The 27,078-nt window shown below is 40.2% G+C and overlaps 1 protein-coding gene across 2 annotated transcripts in view; it reads right to left on the bottom strand.

Moving 5' to 3' along the window:
* cdan1 (codanin 1) overlaps nt 1-27,078 on the bottom strand; it is a 243,647-nt gene that overhangs the window by 55,196 nt on the left and 161,373 nt on the right. For both annotated transcript variants that reach the window (XM_059951888.1, XM_059951897.1), the window contains 4 exons: nt 20,787-20,841; nt 18,400-18,533; nt 15,875-15,978; nt 13,149-13,298 (listed from right to left, as the gene is read on the bottom strand). In XM_059951888.1, the coding sequence (XP_059807871.1) occupies nt 13,149-13,298; nt 15,875-15,978; nt 18,400-18,533; nt 20,787-20,841 (443 nt within the window). The remainder of the gene's footprint in view (nt 1-13,148; nt 13,299-15,874; nt 15,979-18,399; nt 18,534-20,786; nt 20,842-27,078) is intronic.

A 27,078-nucleotide genomic window follows, 5' to 3' on the forward strand; every position in this document is an offset into this window, starting at 1 on the left:
TTGTGTTTTGGAATGGCCAACTCAGAGTCAAGACCTTAACCCAATTGAGACGCTATGCCATGACCAAAAGAGGGCTGTTCGTGCAAGGTATCCCAGAAATATTGACAAACTGAAATGGTTTTGTATGGAAGAATGGTCTAAAATGCTCCCTCGCCATTGTGCAAGTCTGATCAGCAGCTACAGGAAATGTTTGGTGGAGGTTATTGCTGCTAAAGGAGGGTCTACCTGTTATTAAATACAAGGATTCATTCACATACTTTTTCCAGCCTGGACTGTGAATGATTAAACAATGTGCTCAACAAAGACATACAAACAGATAAGTTAGAAAAGCTTTTAATTGGAATAAGGGGAATTATGAGGCTATCAGGCAGGAAATTGGAGGCTTAAATTGGGAACAGATGCTCTCAGGGAAAAGTACGGAAGAAATGTGGCATATATTCAGAGGATATTTGTGTAGAGTTCTGTAATAGGTACGTTCCAATGAGACAAGGAAGTTATGGTAGGGTACAGGAACCATGGTGTACAAAGGCTTTAATAAATCTAGTCAAGAAGAAAAGCTTACAAAAGGTTCAGAGAGCTAGGTAATGTTAGAGATCTAGAAGATTAAAAGGCTAATAGAAAGGAGCTTAAGAAGGAAATTAGAAAAGCCAGAAGTGGCCACGAGAAGGCCTTGGGCAGAATTAAGAAAAACCCCCAAGGCATTCTACAAATTTGTGAAGAGCAAAAGGATAAAGCGTGAAAGAATAGGACCTATCAAGTGTGACAGTGGGAAAGTGTGTATGGAACCGGAGGAAACAGCAGAGGTGCTTAATGAATACTTTACTTCAGTATTCACTATGGAAAAGGATCTTGGTGATTGTAGTGATGACTTGCAGCAGACTGAAAAGCTTGAGCATGTAGATATTAAGGAAGAGGATGTGCTGCAGCTTTTGGAAAGCATCAAGTTGCGTAAGTCGCCGGGATCAGATGAGATGTACCCCAGGCTACTGTGGGAGGCAAGAGAGGAGATTGCTGAGCTTCTGGCGATGACTTTTGCATCATCAATGAGGATGGGAGAGGTTCTGGAGGATTGGAGGGTTGCAGATGTTGTTCCTTTATTCAAGAAAGGGAGCAGAGATAACCCAGGAAATTATAGACCAGTGAGTCTTACCTCAGTGGTTGGTAAGTTGATGGAGAAGATCCTGACAGGCAGGAATTATGTACATTTGGGGAGGTATAATATGATTAGGAATAATCAGCACGGCTTTGTCAAGGGCAGGTTGTGCCTTACAAGACTGATTGATTTTTTTGAAGATGTGACTAAACACATTGATGAAGGAAGAGCAGTAGGTGCAGTGTATATGGATTTCAGCAAGGCATTTGATAAGGTACCCCATGCAAGGCTTATTGAGAAAGAAAGGAGGCATGGGATCCAAGGGGACATTGCTTCGTGGATCCAGTACTGGCTTGCCCACAGAAGGCAAAGAGTGGTGGTAGATGGGTCATATTCTACATGGAGGTCAGTCACCAGTGGGGTGCCTCAGGGATCTGTTCTGGGACCCTTTCTTTTCCTGATTTTTATAAATGACCTGGATGAGGAAGTGGAGGGATGGGTTAGTAAGTTTGCTGATGACACAAAGGTTGAAGGTGTTGTGGAGTGTGGAGAGCTGTCAGAGGTTACAGCGGGATACTGATAGGATGCAAAACTGAGATGAGAAGTGGCAGATGGAGTCACATATGATGGCAGAATATAGTATTAATGATAACACTCTTGGCAGTGTGAAGGATCAGAGGAATGTTGGGGTTCGAGTCCATAGGACTCTCAAAGCAGCTGCACAGGTTGACTCTGTGGTTAAGAAGGCGGACAGTGTATTGGCCTTCATCATTCGTGGAATTGAATTTAGGAGCCGAGAGGTAATGTTGCAGCTATATAGGACCCTAGTCAGACCCCACTTGTGAGTACTGTGCTCAGTTCTGGTCGCCTCACTACAGGAAGGATGTGGAAGCCATAGAAAGGGTGCAGAGGAGATTTACAAGGATGTTGCCTGGATTGGGGAGCATGCCTTACAAGAATAGGTTGAGTGAACTCGGTCTTTTCTCCTTGGAGCGATGGAGGATGAGAGGTGACCTGACAGAGGTGTATAAGATGATGAGAAGCATTGATCGTGTGGATAGTCAGAGGCTTTTTCCCAGGGCTGAAATGGTTGCCACAAGAGGACACAGGTTTAAGGTGCTGGGGAGTAGGCACAGAGGAGATGTCAGGGGTAAGTTTTTTACTCAGTGAGTGATGAGTGCGTGGAATAGGCTGCCAGTAATAGTGGTGGAGGCGGATACGATAGGGTCTTTTAACAAAATAGAGAGTTATAGATAAGCCTAGTAATTTCTAAGGTAGGGACATGTTCAACACAACTTTGTGGGCCTTGTGGGCCTAAGGGCCTGTATTGTGCTGTAGGTTTTCTATGTTTCTATGAAAAGTAGATTGTTTAAGTGTTACTAGTTTAGGCAGATTCTGTTGGTCTATTATTGTGACTTAGATGAACATCAGACTACATTTTATGAGTAATTAGTGCAGAAAACCAGGTAATTGCGAAAGGTTCACAAACCTTTTCTTGCACTGTACATGGAGCACTGGTGGTCACGGACCTCCAGCCAAAATAACCTTCCACCCCTACTCTATTTTCAGTGGTTAATCCTTTTCCAAATCCAAACTTTCAATTCACCCTAGATTCCATACATCTATATCTTCTGCATCAAACTACAAGGGACCTATCAAATGTCCTACTAAAGACCATGTAGATAAAAGTCCACCTCATTACCCTCATCAATCATTTTTGTCACTTCATAAAACTCAATCAAGTTTGTAAGGAATTATCAGCCCTCCACAAAGCATACTGACTGTCCCCAGGTACGCCACTCCTTTACAAATGTGCATAATCCTCCAGAATGTCCAAATGTCTGTGAAGCTCTTCCTTTTAGTCAAACTTCTCCCACCTGTGAATAACATCACTGGTTCATCCTCTCTCTTCCCCCCCCCTTCATTCACTCCCTCAGTGTGTCATTTATTTAGAGCTTTTTATTTCCCAAGGAAACAGAGAGATGTGTTGTTTGTGTTAACAACCAGGGCTCTATGGTAGCAGAACAATTAGCATGACGCAATTAAAGTTTGGGGTACTGGATTTTGGTGTTCATCCTTGATGTCCCTATACATCCTCACCGTGGAATGCGTCGGTTTCGTCTGGGTCCTCCAGTGTCACATGTCCAGAGAAAATTACAGTGAAATGTGTCATTTGTGTTCACAACCAACACACCCAAGGTGACAACAGAGGATGTCCACAATGTTCAGCAGAACAAGATGGAAATGACCTTCCAGCAGACTTGTGGATTTGCAGACATGGTGTCTTCTAATTCCCCATTGGGCTCACAGAGAGTTGTCAGTGGGTCCGGAGTCTGATTTCTATGTTGGCAGTAGAATGAATTCCAATAACCCACTGGTTGCGTCAATTGGTGAGAATGGAGTTTGATGCCCAATATTCGCCACTGCCAAGTCCAGGGTTCGAAGGCATGTTATTTGATGATCGGCGTCACCTTGATTTGATGCCAAGGATCAATTCCTGAGGAAGAATTTGGGCTCTAATAGTTGAGGCCTGGGAGCTGGAATATGTTTCAATACTTTGGTCCTGTCCCCAGCACAAGCTGAGGTGTGTTGGTTGTCAAAGCAAACAGTGCATTTCATTGTCTTGATTCAATTTATGTGTTACAACTAAACATGAATCTTGTATTCCTGATCAAAGCTGCTTCTCTCCTTACCATCTTCCACAATTGTTTACCAGTTATCTGGTGATTAAAGTATAGAAAAGGATTTTAAAATAAATCTAGGGCTTCAGGTTTGGATATGGAATAAAATATGTTAAATATGAACATGTATTTGCAATGTAACAGCATTGTAAAAGTGGTTTAAATGGAGGGTGGGTGGAGTAGCTAACCAGAATTATCAGATTAACTGCCAGGGGAATGAAAACTTTAAGTTGGCATAAAGTTTTTGTGTTAATATCCCTACGGTACTTTCCAGAAGGAAAGCTTTCAAAGAGACAATTTGCTGCCTTCATCAGTCAGGACATTGAGTTTAGGACATGGGATGTTATATAGAGGGCTATGGGTAATCCTAGGTAATTTCTATAGTAATGACACGTTCGGCACAGCTTTGTGGGCCGAAGAGCCTGTATTGTGCTGTAGGCTTCCTATGTTTCTAAATCCTATCCCTCTATATCAGGAGTTCCCAACCTAGAGTCCATGGGCTTCTTGGTTAATGGTAGTGGTCCACTGCAGAAAAAAGGTTTGGAGTCCCTTCTCTATATACTAATTGCTTCCCTACCACTGATATGATACTCACTGGCCTATAATTATTTGGATTATCTTTGTTTCCCTTCAGGAACAAAGGCACAATATTTGCTCCTCTCCAGAACTCTTGCCCACTTCTAGTGAGACACAAAGATCATGTTAAAGCCCTAATCTCCTCACTTCTTTTATTATTTTGGGATAAATGCCATCAAGCTCTGAACACTTATTCAGCTTAATGTTTTTCAGAAAACTCAGCATTACTTCCTCCTTAACCTCAAAGTGTTGCAGCAAATTAGCATGCCCAACTCTGCCTTAAAATATCCTCTAAAACCTTCTCCTCAGTAAATATTGACACAAAGTACTCATTTTATACCTTTGACACATGCTCTGACTACAAACACAAATTCCCTCCTTTATCTTTGAGTGAATCTACCCTCTTTAGTTATTCTCTTTTTCTTAAATTTAAGTATAAAATGCCCAAGAATTCTTCTTGATCCTGCACATCAAGGACATTTCATCACCCCTCGTCTTTCTAATTGCCTGCTTGAATACTTTCCTGCTACCTTTACATTCTATAAATGCCAAGTCTGATATTTGCTCCCTAAACTTTATGTGCATATCCTTTTCCTTCCTGACTAAACATAGGATCACTTGGGTCATACATAGTTCTCTCAGTTGTTATGTCTCTTTACTCCTTACCAGAATATGTCAATCCTGGACATCAGCTGGTCTTTAAACATTTCCCACATGTCAAACACTGGCTTGTATGACAGTAGCTGCTCCCAATCAACAATCCTTAGCTCCTTTCTTAGCCTGTCAAAATTTGCCCTTCCCCCAACTTAGCTCCTTCCTGCAACATCTGATCTTATGGTTATTCATAACTATCTCAAACCTAAATGAGTTGTGGTCACTATTCTCAAAACGTTCGCTCACTATCAGGTCTGTCACGTGGTACAGCTCATTTCCCACAAGTTGATTCAGTACGTTCTCTCTTCTCGTTGCATTCTCCACATACTGTTTCAACTACTCCTTTTAGACATACGGAAGAAATCCCACCCCATCAGGTTTTACCAGGACCAATTCTACTTACACAACACATACAGCTGATTATTCATTCTGAGTTGTATCCTTTTGGGGGAACATTCTAGCTGCAAAAGAAATCCTGTCCCAACAGATTAATCAGTGGATCTTGTGCTACAAGAAACTGAAGCTCTCCTTTATATCTGTCCTGGCCCTAGCATGCAAGTTCAATTACAAAGAAAGCACAGTAACGCTTCTACTCCCTTACGAGTTGACGAAGATTAGGCATGACACCTAAAACTTTGACAAACTTCTATAGAATGCATGATGGAAAGTATACTGACTGGCTGCATCACAGCCTGATATGGAAACACCAGTGCCCTTGAACGGAAAATCCTACAAAAAATAGTAGCTACGGCCCTATCCATTACAGGTAAAGCCCTCCCCACCATTGAACAAACATATCTACATGGAGCCTTGTCACAGGAAAGCAGCATCCATCATCATGGACATCCACCACCCAGGTCATGCTCTCTTCTTGCTACTGCCATCAGGAAGAAGGTACAGGATCCTCAGGACCCACACAACCAGGTTCAGGAACAGTTCTTATGCCTCAACTATCAGGCTCCTGAACCAGATGGGATAACTTTACTCAGCTTCACTTGCCCCATTACTGAACTGTTCCTACAACTTACGGACTCAGTTTCAAGCACTCTTCTTCAGATGTTCTCAGTATTGCTATTTTTCCTTGCTTTGTGAATTTGCACAGTATTGTCTTTTGCACACTGGTTGACCACCCTGTTTGGTGTGCTTTCACTGATTCTATTATGGTTATTGGCGTTGTTGAGTATGCCTGCAAGAAGGTGAATCTCAGGGTTGTATATGGTGACATATATGTACTTTGACGATAAATTTATTTTGAATTTGAACTTTATATCTGAGTAGCTGATAAGTAACTTAACAACAAATGGGTGAAGAGACTAGCTGTCCTACGTCCCATGACACTTAAATGAATCATTGCTTAAGGGAGCCCTTAGCCAACTAGAAGCACGAACTGTGGAAAATATGGCTATCAACCAGGAAATCTAATTATTTGTTTACAGTCAGTGGAATAATAGGATCAGGAATTTTACAACAGACAGAATTGTAATTGTACAAGTTTTTCAGTACATTTCAGGAGAGGGTTATTTAATCTGCATAGTCTGAGGTCTTTCAGTGGAGGAAGAAGCTGACTTATCAACATTTCCTTGGTGCTAAGGGCATCTTCAAGCTCAGTGGCCAGACTGTCCACTCGCAAAACATACCCCTCACAGTCATGCCCTGTTTTACCCCAACCATGCCTACCACCTTATTGCCATGTTTGTTGACATGAAACAAAGACTGTAAGGAAACATATATTTAATGTAGCTCTATCTAAACAGTAAAGAACTGGGAAGTTGATCGGCGAAGGAGATACAGGACTGAAGAAGGGGGAGTCTGATAGGAAAGGACAGAAGACCATGGAAAAATGAAAAGGGGGGAGCGGGCGCATGAATACTTGTTATAGGCACTATAAATATTGATACAAAGTACTCATTTAGAACCTCTCCCATGTTCTCTACCTAAAACATATGTTTCTTCCTTTATCCTTCAGTGGTCCTACCGCCTTCTTCTTGCTTTAAGATTCTCTTTAATCATACTTGCTATGATTGCTATGTCCATTCCTGGCTCGCATAATTCCCTTCGAGTTCTTTTCTAGCTTTTTTATAGTCTTCAGGGCTATTTGAGTTTAGTTTTCCTTCACTACTTTCAACATCCAATGTCCCTTTATCTTACCACCCTTGTCCTTCCTGGTTACTGGAAAATACCTGTCCTATACCTTTTGTAGTCTTTAAACACCATTTACATGTCAGATGTGGACTTGTCCTGCTCCAATTTACTCTCACAAGGTCCATATTTATCAATATCGTGATCACAGTTTCCAAAATAATTTCCCACAGAAAGGTTGATCCCAGGCCAGGCTTATTTCCCTATACCAAGTCAAGTATGTCCCCTCCTCTTGTTGGGACTATCAACATACTGATTTAAGAGGACACTTTACAAATTCTGCCTCATGCATCAAGGAAGTCCCAGTCCTCCAAAGAAGTTGAAGTCACCATGAAAATAACCCTGTGGTTCAGAATCAGGTTTAATATCACTGGTATATATTGTGAAACTTGCTGCTTTGTGACAAAAGTACATTGCAATACATAGTAATAAAAACTATAAATTACAATAAGTATATAAAAATAGATTAAATAAGTAGTGCAAAAACTACTTTAGTAATGTTCACGGGTTCATTGTCATTTCAGAAATCTGACAGCGGAGGGGAAGAAACTCTTTCTGAAATATTAAGTGTGTGTCTCCAGGCTCCTACATCTCCTTCTTGATAGCAAATGAGAAGAAGGCATGTAATGGGTGATGGGGGTCCTTAATGATGGATGCCTTCTTGTTGTATGTTGATAGTCCCAACAAAAGGAGGGGGCATACCCGACTTGGTATAGGGAAATAAGCCTGGAAGGTGTCCTTGATGCTGGGGAGGCTAGTGTCCATGATGGAACTGGCAGACTTTACAACTTTCTGCAGCTTTTTATGATCTTTTGCAGATGGTAAAGCAACCCCACACCAAATTGGTATGCAACCTGTTAGAATGCTCTCTACTGTACATCCGTAGAAATGTGCAAGTATATTTGATGACATTCCAAGTCACCTCAAACTCCTAATGAAATATACCCACTGTTATGCCTTCTTTGTAATTGCATCAATATGTTGGACCCAGGATAGATCCTCAGAAATGTTGACACCCAGGAACTTGAAACTACAGACAGAAAGACATACTTTATTGATCCCAAGGGAAATTGGGTTTCGTTACAGCTGCACCAACCAAGAATAGTGTACAAATATAGCAATATAAAACCATGAATAATTAAATAATAAGTAAATTATGCCAAGTGAAAATAAGTCCAGGACCAGCCTGTTGGCTCAGGGTGTCTGACACTCTGAGGGAGGAGCTGTAAAGTTTGATTGCCACAGGCAGGAATGACTACCTATGACACTCAGTGTTACATCTCGGTGGAATGAGTCTCTGGCTGTATGTACTCCTGTGACTAACCAGTACATTACGGAGTGGATGGGAGTCATTGTCCAAGATGGCATGCAACTTGGACAGCATCCTCTTTTCAGACACCACTGTCAGAGAGTCCAGTTCCAACCCCACAACATCACTGGCCTTACGAATGAGTTTGTTGATTCTGTTGGTGTCTGCTGCCCTCAGCCTGCTGCCCCAGCACACAACAGCAAACATGACAGCACTGGCCACCACAGACTCATAGAACATCCTCAGCATCGTCTAGCAGATGTTAAAGGCCCTCAGTCTCCTCAGGAAGTCGAGATGGCTCTGACCCTTCTTGTAGACAGCCTCAGTGTTCTTTGACCAGTCCAGTTTATTGTCAATTCGTATCCCCAGGTATTTGTAATCTTCCACCATGTCCACATTGACCCCTTGGATGGAAACAGGGGTCACCAGTGTCTTAGCCCTCCTCAGGTCCACCATCAGCTCCTTAGTCTTTTTCACATTAAGCTGCAGATGATTCTGCTCGCACCATGCTACAAAGTTACTCACCATTTCCACTGCTCACCCCTTGATGAGGACTGGTATGTGTCCCTCAACTTCCCCTTCCTGAAGTCCACAATCAACTCCTTGGCCTTACTGATGTTGAGCGTAAGGTTGTTGCAGCAACACCACTCAACCAGCTGATCTATCTCACTCCTGAACACCTACCTCCTCATTACCACCAAGGTGTTGATTGTCACTGATGAGATGTTCTTTCCAATTCTCACAGACTGGGGTCTCCCTGCGAGGAAGTCAAGGATCCAGTTGCAGAGGGGTGTACAGAGGCCCACGTTTTGGATCTTGTTAATTAGAACTCAGGGTACGAATGTGTTGAATGCTGAGCTGTAATCAATAAACAGCAGCTACTGTTCAGGTATTGCAATAGTAGGTATTGCGATTGTCTAGGTGATCCAAGGCTGAGTGGAGAGCCAGTGAGATTGCATCTGCTGTAGATGTATTGTGCAAATTGCATCAGGTCCAGGTCCTTGCTTAGGCATGAGTTGACTCCAGCCATGACCAAACTCACAAAGACTTCATCACAGTAGACGTGAGTGTAATTGGGTGTTGGTCATTGAGGCAGCTTACCCTGCACTTCTTGGGCATTGGTATGATTGTCACCTTTTTGAGGCAGGTGGGAACAGCCAACTGTAGCAATAAGAGATTGAACATGTCCTTGGAAGCTCCCAACAGATGGATGGCACAGATTTGCAGAGCTCAACCAGGTACATCAATCAGGGCCTGATGCCTTGCAAGGGTTCACACTCTGGAAAGATGTTATTACGTTGGCCTCCGTGACAGAGATCACAGGGTCACCAGATGCTACAGGGATCTGCACAGGTGTAATTTTATTCTTCCTTTCAAAGCATGAATAAAAGGATTTATGCTCATCCGGGAGAGAAGCATCACAGCCATCCTTATTGCTAGGTTTAGCTTTATAGAAAATAATGGCCTGCAAACCCTGTCTGAGCTGATGCACATCCTATTCCGTCTTTAACCTCAACTGGAATTGCTTTCGCATCCTTAAAATAGCCTTCTGTAGGTCGTACCTGGAGTACTATATTTCTAGAACACCTGCCTTGAATGCCACAGATCTAACCCTCAGTATGCCATTAATTTCCTGGTTCATCAATGGATTTTGGTTTAGGTTTTTGCTCCTTTGCCTAATCTGGCTGTGTATCTGCTCCTCAACTGCCTGGCGACTACAGTGAGGGGGTGCGGGGGAGAAGGAGAAAGAGTCTGTCGTATAATCCCAGAGTGAGTGCACCTTTCTTATTTTTAAGTTTTACCCCTACAGAGTCAGTAGATGAGCCCTCGATCATGTCCCACCTGAGTGCAGTTGTGATATTATTCCTGATTTATAGTGCAACACCCCTCTTTTCATGATTGTTTAATGTTATTTCCTGAACGAAATAATTGTTACCCCACATCCGATACAGTGGAAAAAAAACACAAAAGAACACAATAATACTTTAAAAAAGCACATAATAAATATAAATACATAAGATAGCTTATATACATAGATTGTCTGTCCATAAACTGACACTGGGCAGTACAAAAATAAAAAATAGTGAAAAGAGTTAGTAGGTGAAGGGTTTGATTAGTTTTACTGCTCAGGGAAAGTAAATGTTTTTGAGTCAGTGGTCCTGGTATGGATGTTACACAGCCTCTTCACTGGTGGGAATGGAACAAACAGTCCATGAGCAGGGTGTGTAGGATTCTTCATGATATTGTTGGCACTTTACTGGCACCGTATTGTATATATGTCCTTTACGGTGGGTAGGCTGATGCCAGTAACGCGATGAGCAGCTTTCCCTCTCTATCTTTTCTAAAATGTTGAAACCCTTTTTAGATGTATAAACAGTAAAGGAGGGAAACAGTAAAGAATAGATATCCGGCCGTTGCAAAGTAATGCTGGAGAGGTATAAAGGGCACATGATGTGGTGGACAAACTGAATTAAGAATTTTGCATTGCCAGAATTTCAAGAATATGAGGGGTAGACATGAGTTTAGTTACTATTACCAAGGAGAAGGTACTTGGGAAGCTGAAAGGCCTGAAGGTCACCTGGAGGAGAAGGACTGCACTTCAGGATTCTGAAAGAGCTACTTGAAGGGATTGTGAAGGCATTAGTAGTGATTTTTCAAGAATCAATGGATTCTGGAATGGTTCCAGAGGACTGGAAAATTGTAAATGTCACTCCACTCTTTCACAAGGTAGAGGAGGCAAAAGAAAGGATATTATAGGCTGACCAGTGGTTGGCAAAATGTTGGAGCCGATTATTATGGATGAGGTTTTAGAGTACTTGAAGGCACATGATAAAATATGCCAAAGTTTGCATGGTTACCTAAATCCGTTGAGATTCTTTGAGGAATTAACAGGCAGGCTAGACGAAGGAGAGTCAATGGATTTGCTTACTTGATTTTCATAAAACCTTTGACAAAGTGCTGCACATGAAGCTGCTACACAAAATTGGACCCTATGGTACTACAAGAAAGATACTAGACTGGCAGGAAGCAAAGAGTGGGAATAAAGGTAACCTTTTCTGGTTGGCTGCTGGTGAGATGTTCCGAAAGGGCTGAGGTTGGTACCGCTTCTTTTCACATTATATGTCAATGATTTAAACAATGAAATTGATGGCTTCGTAGCCAGGTTTGAAGACTATATGAAGAAAGATGGAGAGGCAGGCAATGTTGAAGAAACAGGGAGTTTGCATAAGGTATTAGATTAAGTGAATGGACAAAGAAGTGGCAGGTGGAATACAATGTCAGGAAGTGTATGGTCATGTACTTTGGTAGAAGCAATAAAGACACAGACTATTTTCTAAACAGGAAGAAAATTCAAAAATCAGAGGTGCCGAGGGGTTTTGCAGTCCTCGTGTAGGATTCCTTAAAGGTTAACTTGCAGGTTGAGTCAGTAGTAAGGAAGACAATTGCAACGTTAGCATACATTTTGGGAGGACCAGAATATAAAAGCAAGGATGTAATGCTGAGGCTTCAAAATGCACTGGTCAGAATGCACTTGAGAGTATTGTGAGCAGCTGTTGGAAAGGATGTGTTGGCACTGGAGAAGCTCAAGATGAGATTCACAAGAATGATCCTGGGAATAAAAGGGTTAACATATGAGTAGTATTTATTGGTTCTGGGTCTATACTCACTGAAATTTACAAGAATGAGAGGGTTCTCACTGAAGCCTATTGAATATTGAAAGGCTGCGATAGTTCATGGATAGTATGTTTCCTATATTGGGTGAGACAAGCACCACAGCTTCAGAATAAAAGGTCATCCCTTTAGAACAGCGATGAGTAGGAATTCCTTTAGTCAGAAGGTGGTGAATCTGCGGAATTCATTGTCACAGACAGCTGTGAAGGCCAAGTCATTCAGTATATTTAAAGCAAAGGTTCTTAATAAGTAGAGCGCTAAAGGTTACGGGGAGAAGACAGAAGAATGGGGTTGAGAGGGATAATAAATCAGCCATGACTGAATGGCAGAGCAGACTCGATGTGAATGACCTAATTCTGCTCCTATATCTTATGGTCTTATCTGCAGCTTTTCTATTGGCCTTCAAGAGATTCTTAACTATTTAGTTGAACACATCCTTAAGACTATTTCTCCAAGGGAAGGGAAAGGAAATTGGGCTACACCTCACATATGAAGGATGAATCTTCAAGGACGCAGGGGTTCCTAACCTTTTTTTATACCATGGACCAATACCATTAAGCAAGGGGCACATGGACCCCAAGCTGGAACTCCTGTTCTAGTGTAAGGGTTTTTCGAATTATACAGCAGAAGACACAACTGTGCCCAATCCCTTGAAAAGTTTAACTAGTTAGACACTTGGCCCTTTTTTTAAAAAAAATACATAAAAACTTCAAATAATCAATTTTAAAGTCTATATCCAATGATTTTTTGAGAACTGCGACTGATTCCAATGCCTTTCCAGGGAATACACTCCAGACTGTCATACGTTGAAGTAGCATAAAATGGAAAGACTCAGAAGGCAAATTTCTCCATTCATGCAAGTCCTGCCAGCAGCTGGGTAGGCCTCAAATTGCAATTTGGACTGTTCCGCAAAATGATTTAATTTTGGTCACAATTCCCCTTTCAAAGCAGGAAATATTCGCTGCTCAGCAAACACAAACAACATCAGCCAAGGTGTCACTATTCAAATCACATAGACACTTACTCCCTGCCTTTGGCCACTGCCTGCCTGCCTTCTTCACAGAGCTGGTGGGTAACAGCTTCAAGTAGTTTGGGCAGGTTGGATTCCTCATTCTTCATTTCACTCTGCAGCATTGCTATCCCACATCTGACCAGCTCAGACACCAGTGTCGCCCTAGGAAAGAGAGTAAAGGCTATCATTTAGTTTTACTTTTACTGTTATTTGTTTACACAAAACAAAAATGGACTCCCAAAACTTATCAAACTAACTCTCTGGTTTCAAGTCACCTTCAAGATGATAAGGCCTGTCCTGCAATGCTGTCGTAAGGACACAGAAGTGATCCTTTCAATCAGCTCATCCATGCCAACCAGACGTCCAAGTCCACTAACCTAATTTTCCTGTATTAGGCCTGCAGGACTCCACTTCTTTCCTCGGTACCTCTCCAAATGCCTATTAAACATTGTAACTGTATTTGCCTCTATCACCTCCTCTAGCAACTCATTCTAGATAACCATCACTCCTGTAATATTACGTCATCACCTTTTAGATACGATCTTAAACTGAGAACAGTCCAGATTTGTTAGTAATTATAAAAGACACAAATCTCCTACTGCCTTGGCAAATATCAATCTCGCAATATCAATAAAAAAACCAATGTATTGTATTGCTTGTGAGATATGTAACCAAGTGCCCCAAATTCCTCAATATCTTTGGTTAACAAACATTAATCCCAAACATGAGACCTGATACAGGGAGGGTTGATCCAAAACTTCAACAATTTCTTTCCTCCCACAGATCCTGCTCAACCTGCTGATTTAAAGTTCTAAATTTTTATCTGACTTTGTGTACAGAGTGATTTCCAACTTAATCTAGACTTCAAGAAATGCCCACTCCCCAGACCTACTGACAAACACGATTTGTTTCTCTATGTACAATTTTTGTATTATATGTAATGCCCACTCCCTAGAACTACTGACAAACAAGAGTCCATTTCTCTATCTACTATACAGTTGGTGATTTATAGTATTCTGAAAACTTTCAAATCAAGAACTATAACTCCTGCAATTTCCTAATGCAGTGCTTGGAGTCTAGATCTATTTCAACAAAATTCAAGCTTCACTGCCACGAGGACTCAGTCTTTTTTGTCTAGTGCCCAGAAGAGGATAGCTTCATCACTTTTCTGCCTATAATCTCTCATGACTCACCCATCGCTTTTTCCTGCATAACAGTGGTTTCAACCTGAAATACTTTCTGTGCTTCTCACTCCATAAATGGTGTTTCAAAGAATGACACAACACAGAAACAATCCTTTCCACCTTCCTCTTTCATGCTGACCATAACCAAATCCCCACATTATGCTTATATTCTCTATGTTTTTCCTATCCAAGTACTTGACCAAATACCTTTTCATACATTGCCCTATGTGTGAAAAACATATGCCTTAGATCTCCTTTAAATTCTTCCCTCTTACTTTAAACTTGTGCTCTATAGTTTTAGACTCCCAGCGCTGGGTAAGATTCTGACCATTTTATACATGTTTCTTATAACATTGGCATGCTTTTAGTAAAACACACAGACAATAAAGTATAATTATAATCTTCCTGAACCCATTTAGTCTCATCCTATCAGAGATATTTGCTTCCTTCTATATATTCCTCCCAAACCTGCTGTCTGGCCTGCTGTGTGTTTCAACCAGTTTGATTTATTTTCAGATTTCTAAAACCTGCCATTTTTGATTTTCTCCTACTGTTGTTTTCAAGAATGGTAAATAGTTTGGAGTAACGCAATGGAAGTACATTTCTATAATACAGTGAAAACTATAACAAAACCATTAATAACAGTGTAGTACAGGCAAACAATTGACTAATGTCCTTTTTAGTGTCAGGTTGCACATTTTGGTAGGAAGAACCTGACAGCCATGTGGAAAAGAACAGAGGAACAAATATCTGGGCATCTGTATGTGTGCAAGTGATGAATAATAGAGGTGCTGGCTAATTAAATAAAGCATTTTATCCCCCAAGGTTGTAGCAGTTTGTTCAGTGGCCACCTGCAGCTCATCTAACATGCTCACTGCTTTTACCTCAACTGATCATTTTAGATGCCAGTGTTTCCATCCTGACCTTCTGACAAAAAGCTGTAGAGTTCCAAGGAATGTGGGTTACATTAATAAAGGATATCTTAACAAATGAATGTAATTTTAAAGTAAGGCTACTTTTCCATTCCCATTCTGACACATCAGTCCATTACCTTTTCACTGCTACAATGAGGCCAAAAGCAGTTTTGAGGAGCAACACCTCATAATGCATCAGGACAGCCTCCAAATTTGATGGCAAACTTCTGGTAATCTCTCCCCCTCCCCTTTATTTCTTTTCCTATTCCCAATTCTGGTTACCCTCTTACTCCTTCACTTTTCTTCACCTGCCCATTGCCTCCCTTGGGTTCCGCTCCTTTGTTTCTTCCGTGGTCTAATGTCCTCTCCTATCAAATTCCTCTTCTTCAGCCCTTTATCTCTTCTACCTGTTCTCCTGTTTCTTATTTTATAACCCTCCCCCACCCACCTCACCAGCTTGTCCTCCTTCCCCTCCGCCCCCCCAACCCTGTCCAGAACTGACAAAGTGTCTCAGCCTGAACTGTCGACTATTTATTCCTCTCCAACCGATACTGCCCGACTCGCTGAGTTCCTCCAGCATCTTGTGTATTGCTCTTGTGTTTATGATTTGCTGCTAATTTAACTGTTTCATTGGTCTTACTTGATATGCTTCACGCAATTAGATCCAACTCTTTCAGCCACAAACTCAACTGTTTTGCGAAGTGATGGGGGTTGATTGTGAAAAAAGGCCTCCTCCAACTCTGTCTATAGAAGAAACAAAAACAAATAAATGATGCAGTTCAAAATTCTTCACCTTTAGTTTATAACTCACTCAATATCCATTACTCCACTGCTGAGTGGTGTGCTTGCTGTAGTAGCTTATCCACCATCTACATAATAGAAAGCCCTTGCAGAACACACTTGTCACTGAGTCTCTGTACTTAACAGTTGCTGCAGCAAGTTTGAGAACAGATCATGGAGACCAGAACGAGGCCATCACTGATTTGTGAGGTGATTTGAGGAAGTACTTGAAATACCAAGTACCATCAGGTTTCTGGGAAAATGACAGATCCAAGCATGAGCAAGGTGACAGCAGACACCAGACTCCAAATCTTCCACCAACAGCAATAATGCAAACTTATCAAGGATTAAGATAAGTGGAGCATAGATTAGGGAGCTGGAAAGAAAAGTACCCTTTTTAGAATGAAATGAATGGCAGTCAATCTGAGGCATTAAGAATTAAAGTAATGTAAAAAGCAATACACAAGATATTTCATGCAGAAAGCCGTCAGTTGTATTCTGGCTACTCCATTAATTAAGTGAGCCTACTCATTTGAGTTAAAGAAGAAATAAGTGGAAGTGATCTTATTGAAACATACAAGATTCTGAGGATGTTTGACAGGTGGATGTTGGGTGTATGTTCCTTCTGTGAGCTGCCTAGTACTCAGGGTTGTGTGATGGGGGGGGGGGGGGGGAAGGCGAGGTGAGATGAGGAGAAATTTGTTCTCTTGAATAACTCTTTGAATCTGTTCACCCGAGATGTGGTGAGAGTTGCTCAATGTTTTCAAGGAAAGCAGAGAGATGCCTAAAACTACAAAGGAGTCAAGAGGATAGGAGCCAAGTAGGAGACTGGTATTGAGGCCAACACTGGAATAGCTATGATTATATAGCTATGAGGGGGGACTTGATAGAGGTATTTAAAATAATGAGGGGGGTAGATCGAGTTGACGTGGATAGGCTTTTTCCATTGAGAGTAGGGGAGATTCAAACAAGAGGACATGATTTGAGAGTTAGGGGGCAAAAGTTTAAAGGTAACACGAGGGGGAATTTCTTTACTCAGAGAGTAGTACCTGTGTGGAATGAGCTTCCAGTAGAAGTGGTTCGATATTGTCATTTAAAGTAAAATTGGATAGGTATAGGGGAAGGAAATGAGGGTTATGGGCAGAGTGCGGGCCAGTGGGACTAGGTAAGAGTAAGCGTCGGCACGGACTAGAAGGGCTGAGACGGCCTGTTTCTGTGCTGTAATTGTTATATGGTTATATGTTATATGGTTATGCTGAACAATGGAGTAGAGCAGGGGTGGGCAAACTTTTTGACTTGTGGGCCACAAAGGGTTCTAAAATTTGACAGGGGGGCTGGACCAGGAGCAGATGGACGGAGTGTTTTGGTAATACACCTCATAAGAGAAAATAAAATATCATGGGATATGTAGAAAACATGTGCTTTAATTTCAATTGAAAATGAACAAATGCATTACAACAAAATATCTGTCTTTGAAGTCCCATGGTATTTAGCTATTTATTGAAATGACTTTTAAAACACTGAAAATTAAATGAATAAAATACAGCTTTTTTTAATAGTAACAGTTATTATTTTAAAGCACTGAAAATTCTGTTATCCTTCAAGATATTATCATCATCACTCTCCTCCTGACTGTCTTTATTTCAAAAACGGTAGGAGATGCAGGTCTACTTGTCCTGCTCCTTCTTATTCAATTGTCCCCTGTGCCAAAACTCAACAACGACCAGCACGAAGACAGAACAGTGACAGCGCGCCAGTATGCGGAGCGCGTTATTTAATCTGGAGCGCATTTTTTATTTTGAGAACGTACGTGCACCTGCACACTACTCATGTCCATCACTTAACAGAAATGACATGCAACATGTAAGGCTTATTGAAAAAAATATTTTCAAATGCATTTTTTACATAACACAACGAAGAAACTTATTTTTAATTTCAGTGGGAACAGTGTTGTTGGTCTCCCTTTTTAGCCAGCGCATCAAAGTCTGGATTTAGTTTTGTTGTGGCGATTTTCAGGATGGATCTGAGGTGTTGGTCAGTTAACTTGGATCTGTGGCTGGCTTTGTTGATGTTCATGACACTGAACGCCTGTTCACACAAATAGGTCGAGCCGAACAAAGAGTAAAGCGCAAATGTGGAGTAATATGCTGCACCTCAACAAAGGTCAATGTATATAGAGTGCGTCATCTATTGGGAAAACGCCAGAATTGCGGGGAAAAAACGTTAACAAGGTTTATTAATACAATTTCATCAAGTTCTGCGGGCCGGATTAAAAAGCTTAATGGGCCGCATATGGTCCCCGGGCCGTAGTTTGCCCATGCCTGGAGTAGAGTCTATGGGCCAATTCCTTACAAGTGCTTTTGTTTTACTCCAGGAAAGCATTACCTGGAGTCTCTGCTGCGATTGTGCTAAAGCTGGTACTGTAGGCTCTGCTGAAGTTGGTGTGATCTTTCTCATATATCCTCCATTTTTTATCCCATTACCAGCTACGTAGGAAGCCAACAGCTTGCGTAACTCACCTGTAACATGTGAAATATCATGATTAAGATTAATTAACATAAATAGCAGATAGAAATTACACAAGGCCAAACACAAACTTGAGGAACGAGATTTGTTCTTCCATTTGAGCTCATTCTGGCCTTCCACACCTGACATCGAATTCAACAATTTCAGTAACTCACTGTCTGATTACATCACAACCACAGGTTATCTGTCTATAATAGTTGCTCAGTTCTTCTATCTCCACTAACTTAGCCTCTATCACATTCCCCTAGCCTTTATTCCACACCTTTAATATGTTCACTTGTTTATTTTCTCTTTAACTGCCCTTATTGTGACTTTGCCAACAGTTTATCACCATGGCAACCCTGGCCTCACATTATTGGGAATAGTGTTATTGTACAGAGCTCATAACAGTCAGTATCACACAGAACTTATTTCACAGGTTAATCTTTGCGAATGGAATGTCCTTTACCTAGTTTTTAGTGCAAGATAGTCGCAACTTTTGTTCTTTCCTTGATCTATTCCTTCCTTAAAAGCTGTTACTTTTATTTCTTTCTTCTGAACACCTAATACAACAGTCGTAACCAGAGATTTATGTCTGAAGAACCTCTGAATTATGACATCTCCAGATCCAATACCTGAATTGAGTTTTTTGAGGAATTGACAAAGGTGATTGATGAAGGCAGAGCCGAGGATGTTGCCCATGTTAATTTTAGAAAGGTATTTGATAAGGTCCCTCATGTGAGGCTCATCCAGAGAATTGAGATACATAGGATCTACAGTGACTTTGCCATTTGGATTCAGAATTGGCTTGTCATAGAAGACAGAAAGTAGTGATTGATGGGTCTTATTCAGGATGGAAGTCTGTGACGAATGGTGTTCTGCGAGGATCCAGAGTGGGACCACTACTTTAGGTGATGTATATAAATGATCTGGATGTAAATAGATGGGTCAGCAAGTTTTCAGACAATACGATTGGTCACACTGTAACATAGAAGATATCCAAAGGACACAGAGGGATAGTGATTAGTTGCAAATAAGAGTGGAGAAATGGCAGATGGGAATTCAAACCAGACAAGAGTGAGGTGTTGCACTTTTGGAGATCAAGTCTCAGAAGACAGTACAAAACACTTAACAGTGTTAATGTACAGCTATCTTTGGATCAAAGTCTATAATCCCTGAAAGTGGTTTATAGGGTGGTAAAGGTGGTTGATGGTATGCTGATTAGTTGAGGCATTGAGTTCAAAAATCAGGACGTTATGCTGCACCTTTATGAACCTCAGGTTAGTCCACATTTGGAGAATTGTGTTGCCTCATAAAAGGAAGGGTGTTGAGGCTTTGGAGCAGATGCAGAAGAGGTTTATAAGGATAATGCCTGGATTACAGAGCATGTGCGACAAGGAGAGATTGAACAAACCTGGGTTACTTTCTCTGGATCCACTGGAACTGACGGAAACCTAATCAAAGTTAGTAAGATTGAGAGGTATAGATAAAGCAGATAGTTGGTACCTTTCTCCCCAGGGCTGAAAGGCTTAGTACTAGAAGGCATGCATTTTAAGTGAGAGGTGGTAAGTTTAAGAGGAGATATTCAGGGCAAGTTGTTGCTGTTATTGTTGTTTTATAGAGAGTGGTGGGCCTGGAATGCACTGCCATCGATAGTGGTGGAAGCAAATCCTGCACAACAGAAGCATTTAAGAGGCTCTTAAAAGGTACCTGAATATACATACAGAGAATGGACATTATATAGGCAGAATGGATTGGCTTAATCAGGTATATAATTACTAGTTTAATTACTTTTGCACACTGTGGCTGATGGGACTGTTCCTGCATTGTTACTGTTCCATTCCGTGTTCTTTATTTTCTATGTCAATTACCTTGCATTCAAAGCAGCTCTGACAAAAAAAATACAGTGAACCTAAAATGGTAACTGTTTCTACCTTCACAAATGGAACCTAACTTTCAATCTTTTCTGCTTTTATTTCATAATATCTAACAACAAATTATTTTAGCACTGGAATTAAATGACCCTGATGCATCTGTTTAATTAAATGCTGCATTTCTTGCATTCCCATACTAAATTCTTCAGTTCAACATTTATTACATCAAAAACAATGTTATAGTTCTCAGATACCTCCCTCAATTATTCTTAGAAAAACTATTTTCAGGAAATGTCTCTTGATTCTGCAATTTTCAGCCAAAAAGATTTGAGGTGTATTTCCACCATTAAATAGTTCACTGCAAACCCCCCAAACCATATGGAATATACTCACACAAATAGGGGCAACAGAGATAGAACAGCTGCTGGTCAACCAATGGAACAGAATCCTAAAAATTAGGGAAGATCAAGACATCAGTATCAAGAATGCTTCACCCACAGAGGATATGCAATTGTATTTGATAGGCACCTTGGTGTTTTTGTAATTTTGTAACTGAACTTGATTTCTTATCTATTACAATGCATACAAAATGCTGGAGGAACTCAGCAGGCCAGGCAGCATCTATGGAATAAAGTACAGTCAACGTTTTGGCCCGAAACCATTCACAGGACTGGAGAAAAAATGCTGAGGAAGGCCGGAGAGAACAGAAACACCAGGTGATAGGTGTAACTTGAGGAGCAGGGATGAACCGAAGAGCTGGGAAGTTAATTGGTGAAAGAGACAGAAGGCCAGGGAAGAAAGAAAAAAGGTTGATGGGGGGGGGGGGGGGGGTGGAAGAAGCACCAGTGGAAAGTGATGGGCGGAAAAGGAAATAACATGAGAGGGGGGTAAGGGTTTGGGATATGGTGAAATGGTGAAATTACTGGAAGTTTGAGAAATCAATGTTTATGCCATTAGGTTGGAGGCTACCAAATGGCATATAAGGTGTTGCTCCTCCGATATAAGTGTGGCCTTCACCCGATAGTAGAAGAGGCCATGGATGGACATATTTGAATGGGTATGGGAAGTGGAATTAAAATGGGTGGGCAATGGGAGATCCCACTTATTCTGGTGCACAGAGCTTGGATGCTCGGTGAAGTGGTATCCCAATCTACAGTGGGTCTCACTGATATTCAAGAGCCCACACTGGGAAAAATGAATACAGTATATGACCCCAAAAGACTCACAGGTGAAGTGTTGCTTCACCTGAAATGACTGTTTAGGGCCTGAATGGTAGTGAAGGAGGAGGTATAGGGGCAGGTGGTGCACTTGTTCTGGCAAGAATAAGTGCCAGGAGGGAGATTAGTGGGGGTCAAATGGACAAGAGAGTCCCACAGGGAGCAATCCCCATGCAAAGCAAAAAGTGGGGTGGGGGAGGGAAAGGTTTGGGGGTGGGAGCCAGTTGGAGGTGGCGGACATTTTGGACAATTATGTGCTGGATGCGGAGGCTGGTGAGGACAAGAGGAACCCTACCCTGGTAGTGTGGTGGGAGGATGGGGTAAGAGCAGACGTACGTGAAATGGAAAAGATGAGGTTGAGGACAATGTTGATGTTCGAAAAAGGGAAGCGCCTTGCTTTGAAAAAGGAAGACATTTCCTTTCTTCTAGAATGAAAAGGTTCATCCTAAGAGCAGATGCAGCAGAGACAGAGGAATTGAGAGGAGGAATAGTCTAGGTAGGCATGGTATCCAATAGGACATTGCTTTGTGGATTCAGAATTAGCTTGCCCACAGAAGGCAAAGAGTGGTTGTAGACGGGTCATATTCTGCATGGAGGTTGGTCACCAGTGGGGTGCCTCAGGGATCTGTTCTGGGACCCTTACTATTCCTGATTTTTATAAATGACCTGGATGAGGAAGTGGAGGGATGGGTTAATAAGTTTGCTGATGACACAAAGGTTGGAGATGTTGTAGATTGCGTGGAGGGCTGTCAGAGGTTAGAGCAGGACATTGATAGGATGCAAAACTGGGCTGAGAAGTGGCAGATGGAGTTCAACCCAGATAAGTATGAGGTGGTTCACTTTGATAGGTCAAATATGATGGCAGAATATAGTATTAATGGTAAGATTCTTGGCAGTGTGGAGGATCAGAGGGATCTTGGGGTCCAAATCCATTGGACGCTCAAAGCAGCTGCGCAGGTTGACCCTGTGGTTAAGAAGGTGTATGGTGTACTGGCCTTCATCAATCATGGAACTGAATTTAGGAGCCAAGAGATAATGTTGCAGCTATATAGGACCCTGGTCAATCCCCACTTGGGAGTACTGAACTCAGTTATAGCTGCCTCACTACAGGAAGGATGTGGAAGCCATTGAAAGGGTGCAGAGGAGATTTACAAGGATGTTGCTGGATTGGGGAGCATGCCTTAAGAGAATAGGTTGAGTGAACTCGGCGTTTTCTCCTTGGAGCAATGGAGGATGAGAGGTGACCTGAATGTATAAGATGATGAGAGGCATTGATCGTGTGGATAGTCAGAGGCTTTTTCCCAGGGCTGAAATGGTTGCCACATGAGGACACAGGTTTAAGTTGCTGGGGAGCAGGTACAGAGGAGACGTCAGGGGTGTTTTTTTTTTACTCAGAGAGTGGTGAGTGCATGGATTGGGCTGCCGGCAATGGTGATGGAGGAGGATATGATAGGGTCTTTTAAGAGACTTTTAGATAGATACATGGAGCTTAGTAAAATAGAGGGCTATGGGTGAGCCTAGTAATTTCTTTTTTTTAATTAGTTTTTTTATACATTTTCTGCATCGCTACAGATAAAAAACCCCAGATCAAAATGAAGAACATTAATAGTGCAAAAATAAACATACAATAAAAATATAATACAAAAAAGGATCATTGAGAAAGCACCCAAATTGAAGACGTGTAAAATTAGTATCCTCCCCAAGCCCCGCAACAAAAAAAGAACTCCAGACCAACCACAACACAACATAGAGAATATAAATCAGGACAATCAAACCCCCAAAACTGTAAATACACTTAGCAACAAAAGATATTAATGCCTACTACCAAAAAAAAAGGAGTTGAAAACAAGGGACCGAAAAAAAAACCTTAGTTAAGAGGAAGGTTTTGAAAGTACTCAATAAAAGGTCCCCAGACCTTATGGAACTTTATATCCGAATTAAGAACTGAATAATGAATTTTTTCAAGGTCGAAGCAGGACATAATATCGTTAAGCCATTGAGCATGTGTGGGTGGGGCAACATCTCTCCATCTAAGGAGGGTTAAATGTCTAGCCAGGAGAGAGGCAAAAGATAATATTCGACACTTAGTCGAACTCAGACGTAAATCTGTCTCACCCAAAAAACCGAACCAAGCAATTAAAGGGTTAGGTTCTAGGTGCTGATTCAGAATATACAATAACGTTATGAAGACATCTTTCCAAAATTTCTCCAAGCTAGGATACAACCAGTACATATGAATGAGAGAGGCCTCGCCCCTTTTGCATTTATCACAAAGAGGACTAATATTAGGGTAAAATTGAGATAGTTTAGATTTAGACATATGGGCTCTATGAACAATCTTAAATTGTAAAAGGCAATGGCGAGCACAAAGAGAGGGTGAATTAACCGATTTGAGAATCGAGTCCCAAGTCTCATCAGATAAGGTATTTAAATCTTTTCTTTCTTTCTCAATCTTTTTATTATTATTAATAGGGACAAAATACAAATGATATATTAATAAAAAAGAAATTACAAACATACAAATTCCATTACAGATGAAAAAAGACATAAACAATAGTTACAGTATAAATGGGTTTACCAAGACATAAACCATACAGTATATGTATGAACATGGTAAGTCTACATATTTCATAATATATGATATAAAAAAAACAGAAAAAAGAAAAAAATGCAAAATTCGCTAATCTACTAATCTAATGACTAATAAAGAAGAAAAAAGAAGCAAAAAAAAGAAAAAAAAAGAAACATTGGAAAAGAAAAAAAGGGTTGTTTATAATATCTCACAAGAATAAATAATCATCAATGCCGTCACTTCCACTCCTCTCAACATACATAAGCTAAAAGCTGGGAAGTCAAATGAACTTGGAACGGGGTCATATTACATCATATGAAAATGTTGAATAAATGGTCTCCATAACTTTTCAAATTTAATAGAAGTATCAAAAACACCACTTTTAATTTTTTCTAAATTTAAACATAACATAGTTTGAGAGAACCAATTAAATACATTGGGAGGGTTAATTTCCTTCCAATTCAACAATATAGATCTTCTAGCCATCAGAGTTAGAAATGCAATCATTCGACGGGCGGAAGATAAATGCAGTGAGTCTAACATTGGTAAACCAAAAATTGCGGTAATAGGATGAGGTTGTAAATCAATATTCAAAACCGCAGAAATAATATCAAAAATATCTTTCCAATATTTTTTCAAAAACGAACATGACTAAAACATATGAGTTAAAGATGCGATTTCAGATTGACATCTATCACAGATAGGATTTATATAAGAGTAAAAATGAGCTAATTTATCCTTGGACATATGGGCCCTATGTACGACCTTAAATTGTATTAATGAATGTTTGGCACATATCGATGATGTATTAATTGAAGAATTCTATCCCAATTCTCACTAGGAATAATGTTAAGCTCTCTTTCCCAATCCTTTTTGGTCTTAAAAAGGGGCTCTGAACGTATCTTCATAATTATATTATAAAGTTTTGAAATAAGCCCTTTTTGAAAAGGGTCTAATTGAAACAAACTCTCCAAAATATCTGAAGGCACAAAATTTGGAAACGTAGGGAGTACAGTACTTAAAAAATGTCTAATCTGTAAATATCTAAAAAAAGAAATCTAGGCAAGTTATATTTGTTGGATAATTGCTCAAAAGACATAAAACAATTGTCCAAAAATAAATCAGAAAATCTTAGCAATCCCTTAGTTTTCCAAGCCAAATAAGCTTGATCTATAATGGAAGGGTGGAAAAAGCAATTAAATACAATAGGACTATTTAAAACAAATTGAGTCAACCCGAAAAATTTCCGAAATTGAAACCATATACGTAAAGTATGTTTAACTATCGGGTTGTCAATTCATTTCGGCAATTTAGAGAGAGCAAAAGGGAGAGAAGTCCCTAAAATAGAACCCAGAGCATAACCTGATACAGATTTAATTTCTAAACTCATCCAATGAGGGCCGAAAGATCCACCCCAATCTTTCATCCAACATGACAAATATCTAATATTAACTGCCCAATAATAAAATCTGAAATTAGGTAATGCTAACCCGCCTTACTTCTTTGTCTTCTGTAAATATATTTTACCTAACCTGGGATTTTTATTCTGCCATATATATGAGGAAATTTTTGAATCAACATCAGTAAAAAAAGATTTCGGAATAAAAATTGGTACCGCTTGAAAAATATTTAAAAACTTAGGTAAAATAACCATCTTAATAGCATTAATCCTACCTATTAGAGATAAAGATAATGGTGACCACTTAGTAAACAAGCATTTAATCTGATCAATTAAGGGTAAAAAATTAAACCTAAATAAATCTTTATGGTTTTTTGTGATTTTGATCCCTAAATAAATAAAAGAATCATTAACTAATTTAAAAGGTAAATTTCCATATATTGGGACCTGTCTATTCAAAGGAAACAATTCACTCTTATTAAGATTTAACTTATACCCAGAAAACTCACTAAATTGAGCCAACAATGATAAAACTGCTGGAATAGATTTCTCAAGGTTAGAAATGAATAGTAATAAATCATCTGCATACAAAGATAACTTATGAATGTCTGTCCCACGATTAATACCCAAAATATCCTGTGATTGTCTGATGGCAATTGCTAAAGGTTCTATGGCAATGTTAAATAGTAATGGACTAAGAGGCCATCCTTGTCTAGTGCCCCGAAATAGGCGAAAAAAGAGAGATCTTTGATTATTGGTAAACACTGAGGCTACTGGAGTGTGATAAATCAATTTAATCCAAGATATGAATATTGGACTAAAATTAAACTTCTCCAACACATTAAATAAGTAAGGCCATTCAACTCTATCAGATGCTTTCTCCGCATCTAATGAAATCACGCATTCTGAAATGTCATGTGAGGGAGTATAAACAATATACAGTAATCTCCTAAAGATGAAAAAAGAATAGCGATTTTTAATAAAACCGGTTTGATCTTCTGAAATAATTTTGGGTAATACCTTCTCCAATCTAGATGCCAGTAACTTGGAAAAAATCTTGGAGTCTACATTCAATAAAGATATTGGTCTATAGGATGCACAGTCAGTAGGATCTTTATCTTTCTTCAATATTAGAGAAATGGAAGCTCTATAAAAAGATTGTGGCAAATTCCCCAATCTAATTGCTTCCTCAAAAACCTTACATAACCAAGGGGAAAGAGTAGCGGAAATTTTTTTTAAAAATTCTACTGTATAACCATCTGGACCCGGTGCTTCCCCAGAATTCATTGAGGAAATAGCCCCTTTAATTTCTACATCCGTAATAGGAGTATCCAATATTGAAAGATCATCAAATGATAATCTTGGGAAATTTAATTTCCCAAGAAAATCACACATGGTATTACGATCCTGAGAGAATTCAGATTGATACAGGGAGGTATAGAAGTCTTGAAATGCCTTATTTATCTCATCATGATTAACTGTCAAATTCCCATTCTG

This window comes from Hypanus sabinus, chromosome 2 (genome assembly GCF_030144855.1).
Source record: "Hypanus sabinus isolate sHypSab1 chromosome 2, sHypSab1.hap1, whole genome shotgun sequence".
NCBI lineage: Eukaryota > Metazoa > Chordata > Chondrichthyes > Myliobatiformes > Dasyatidae > Hypanus > Hypanus sabinus.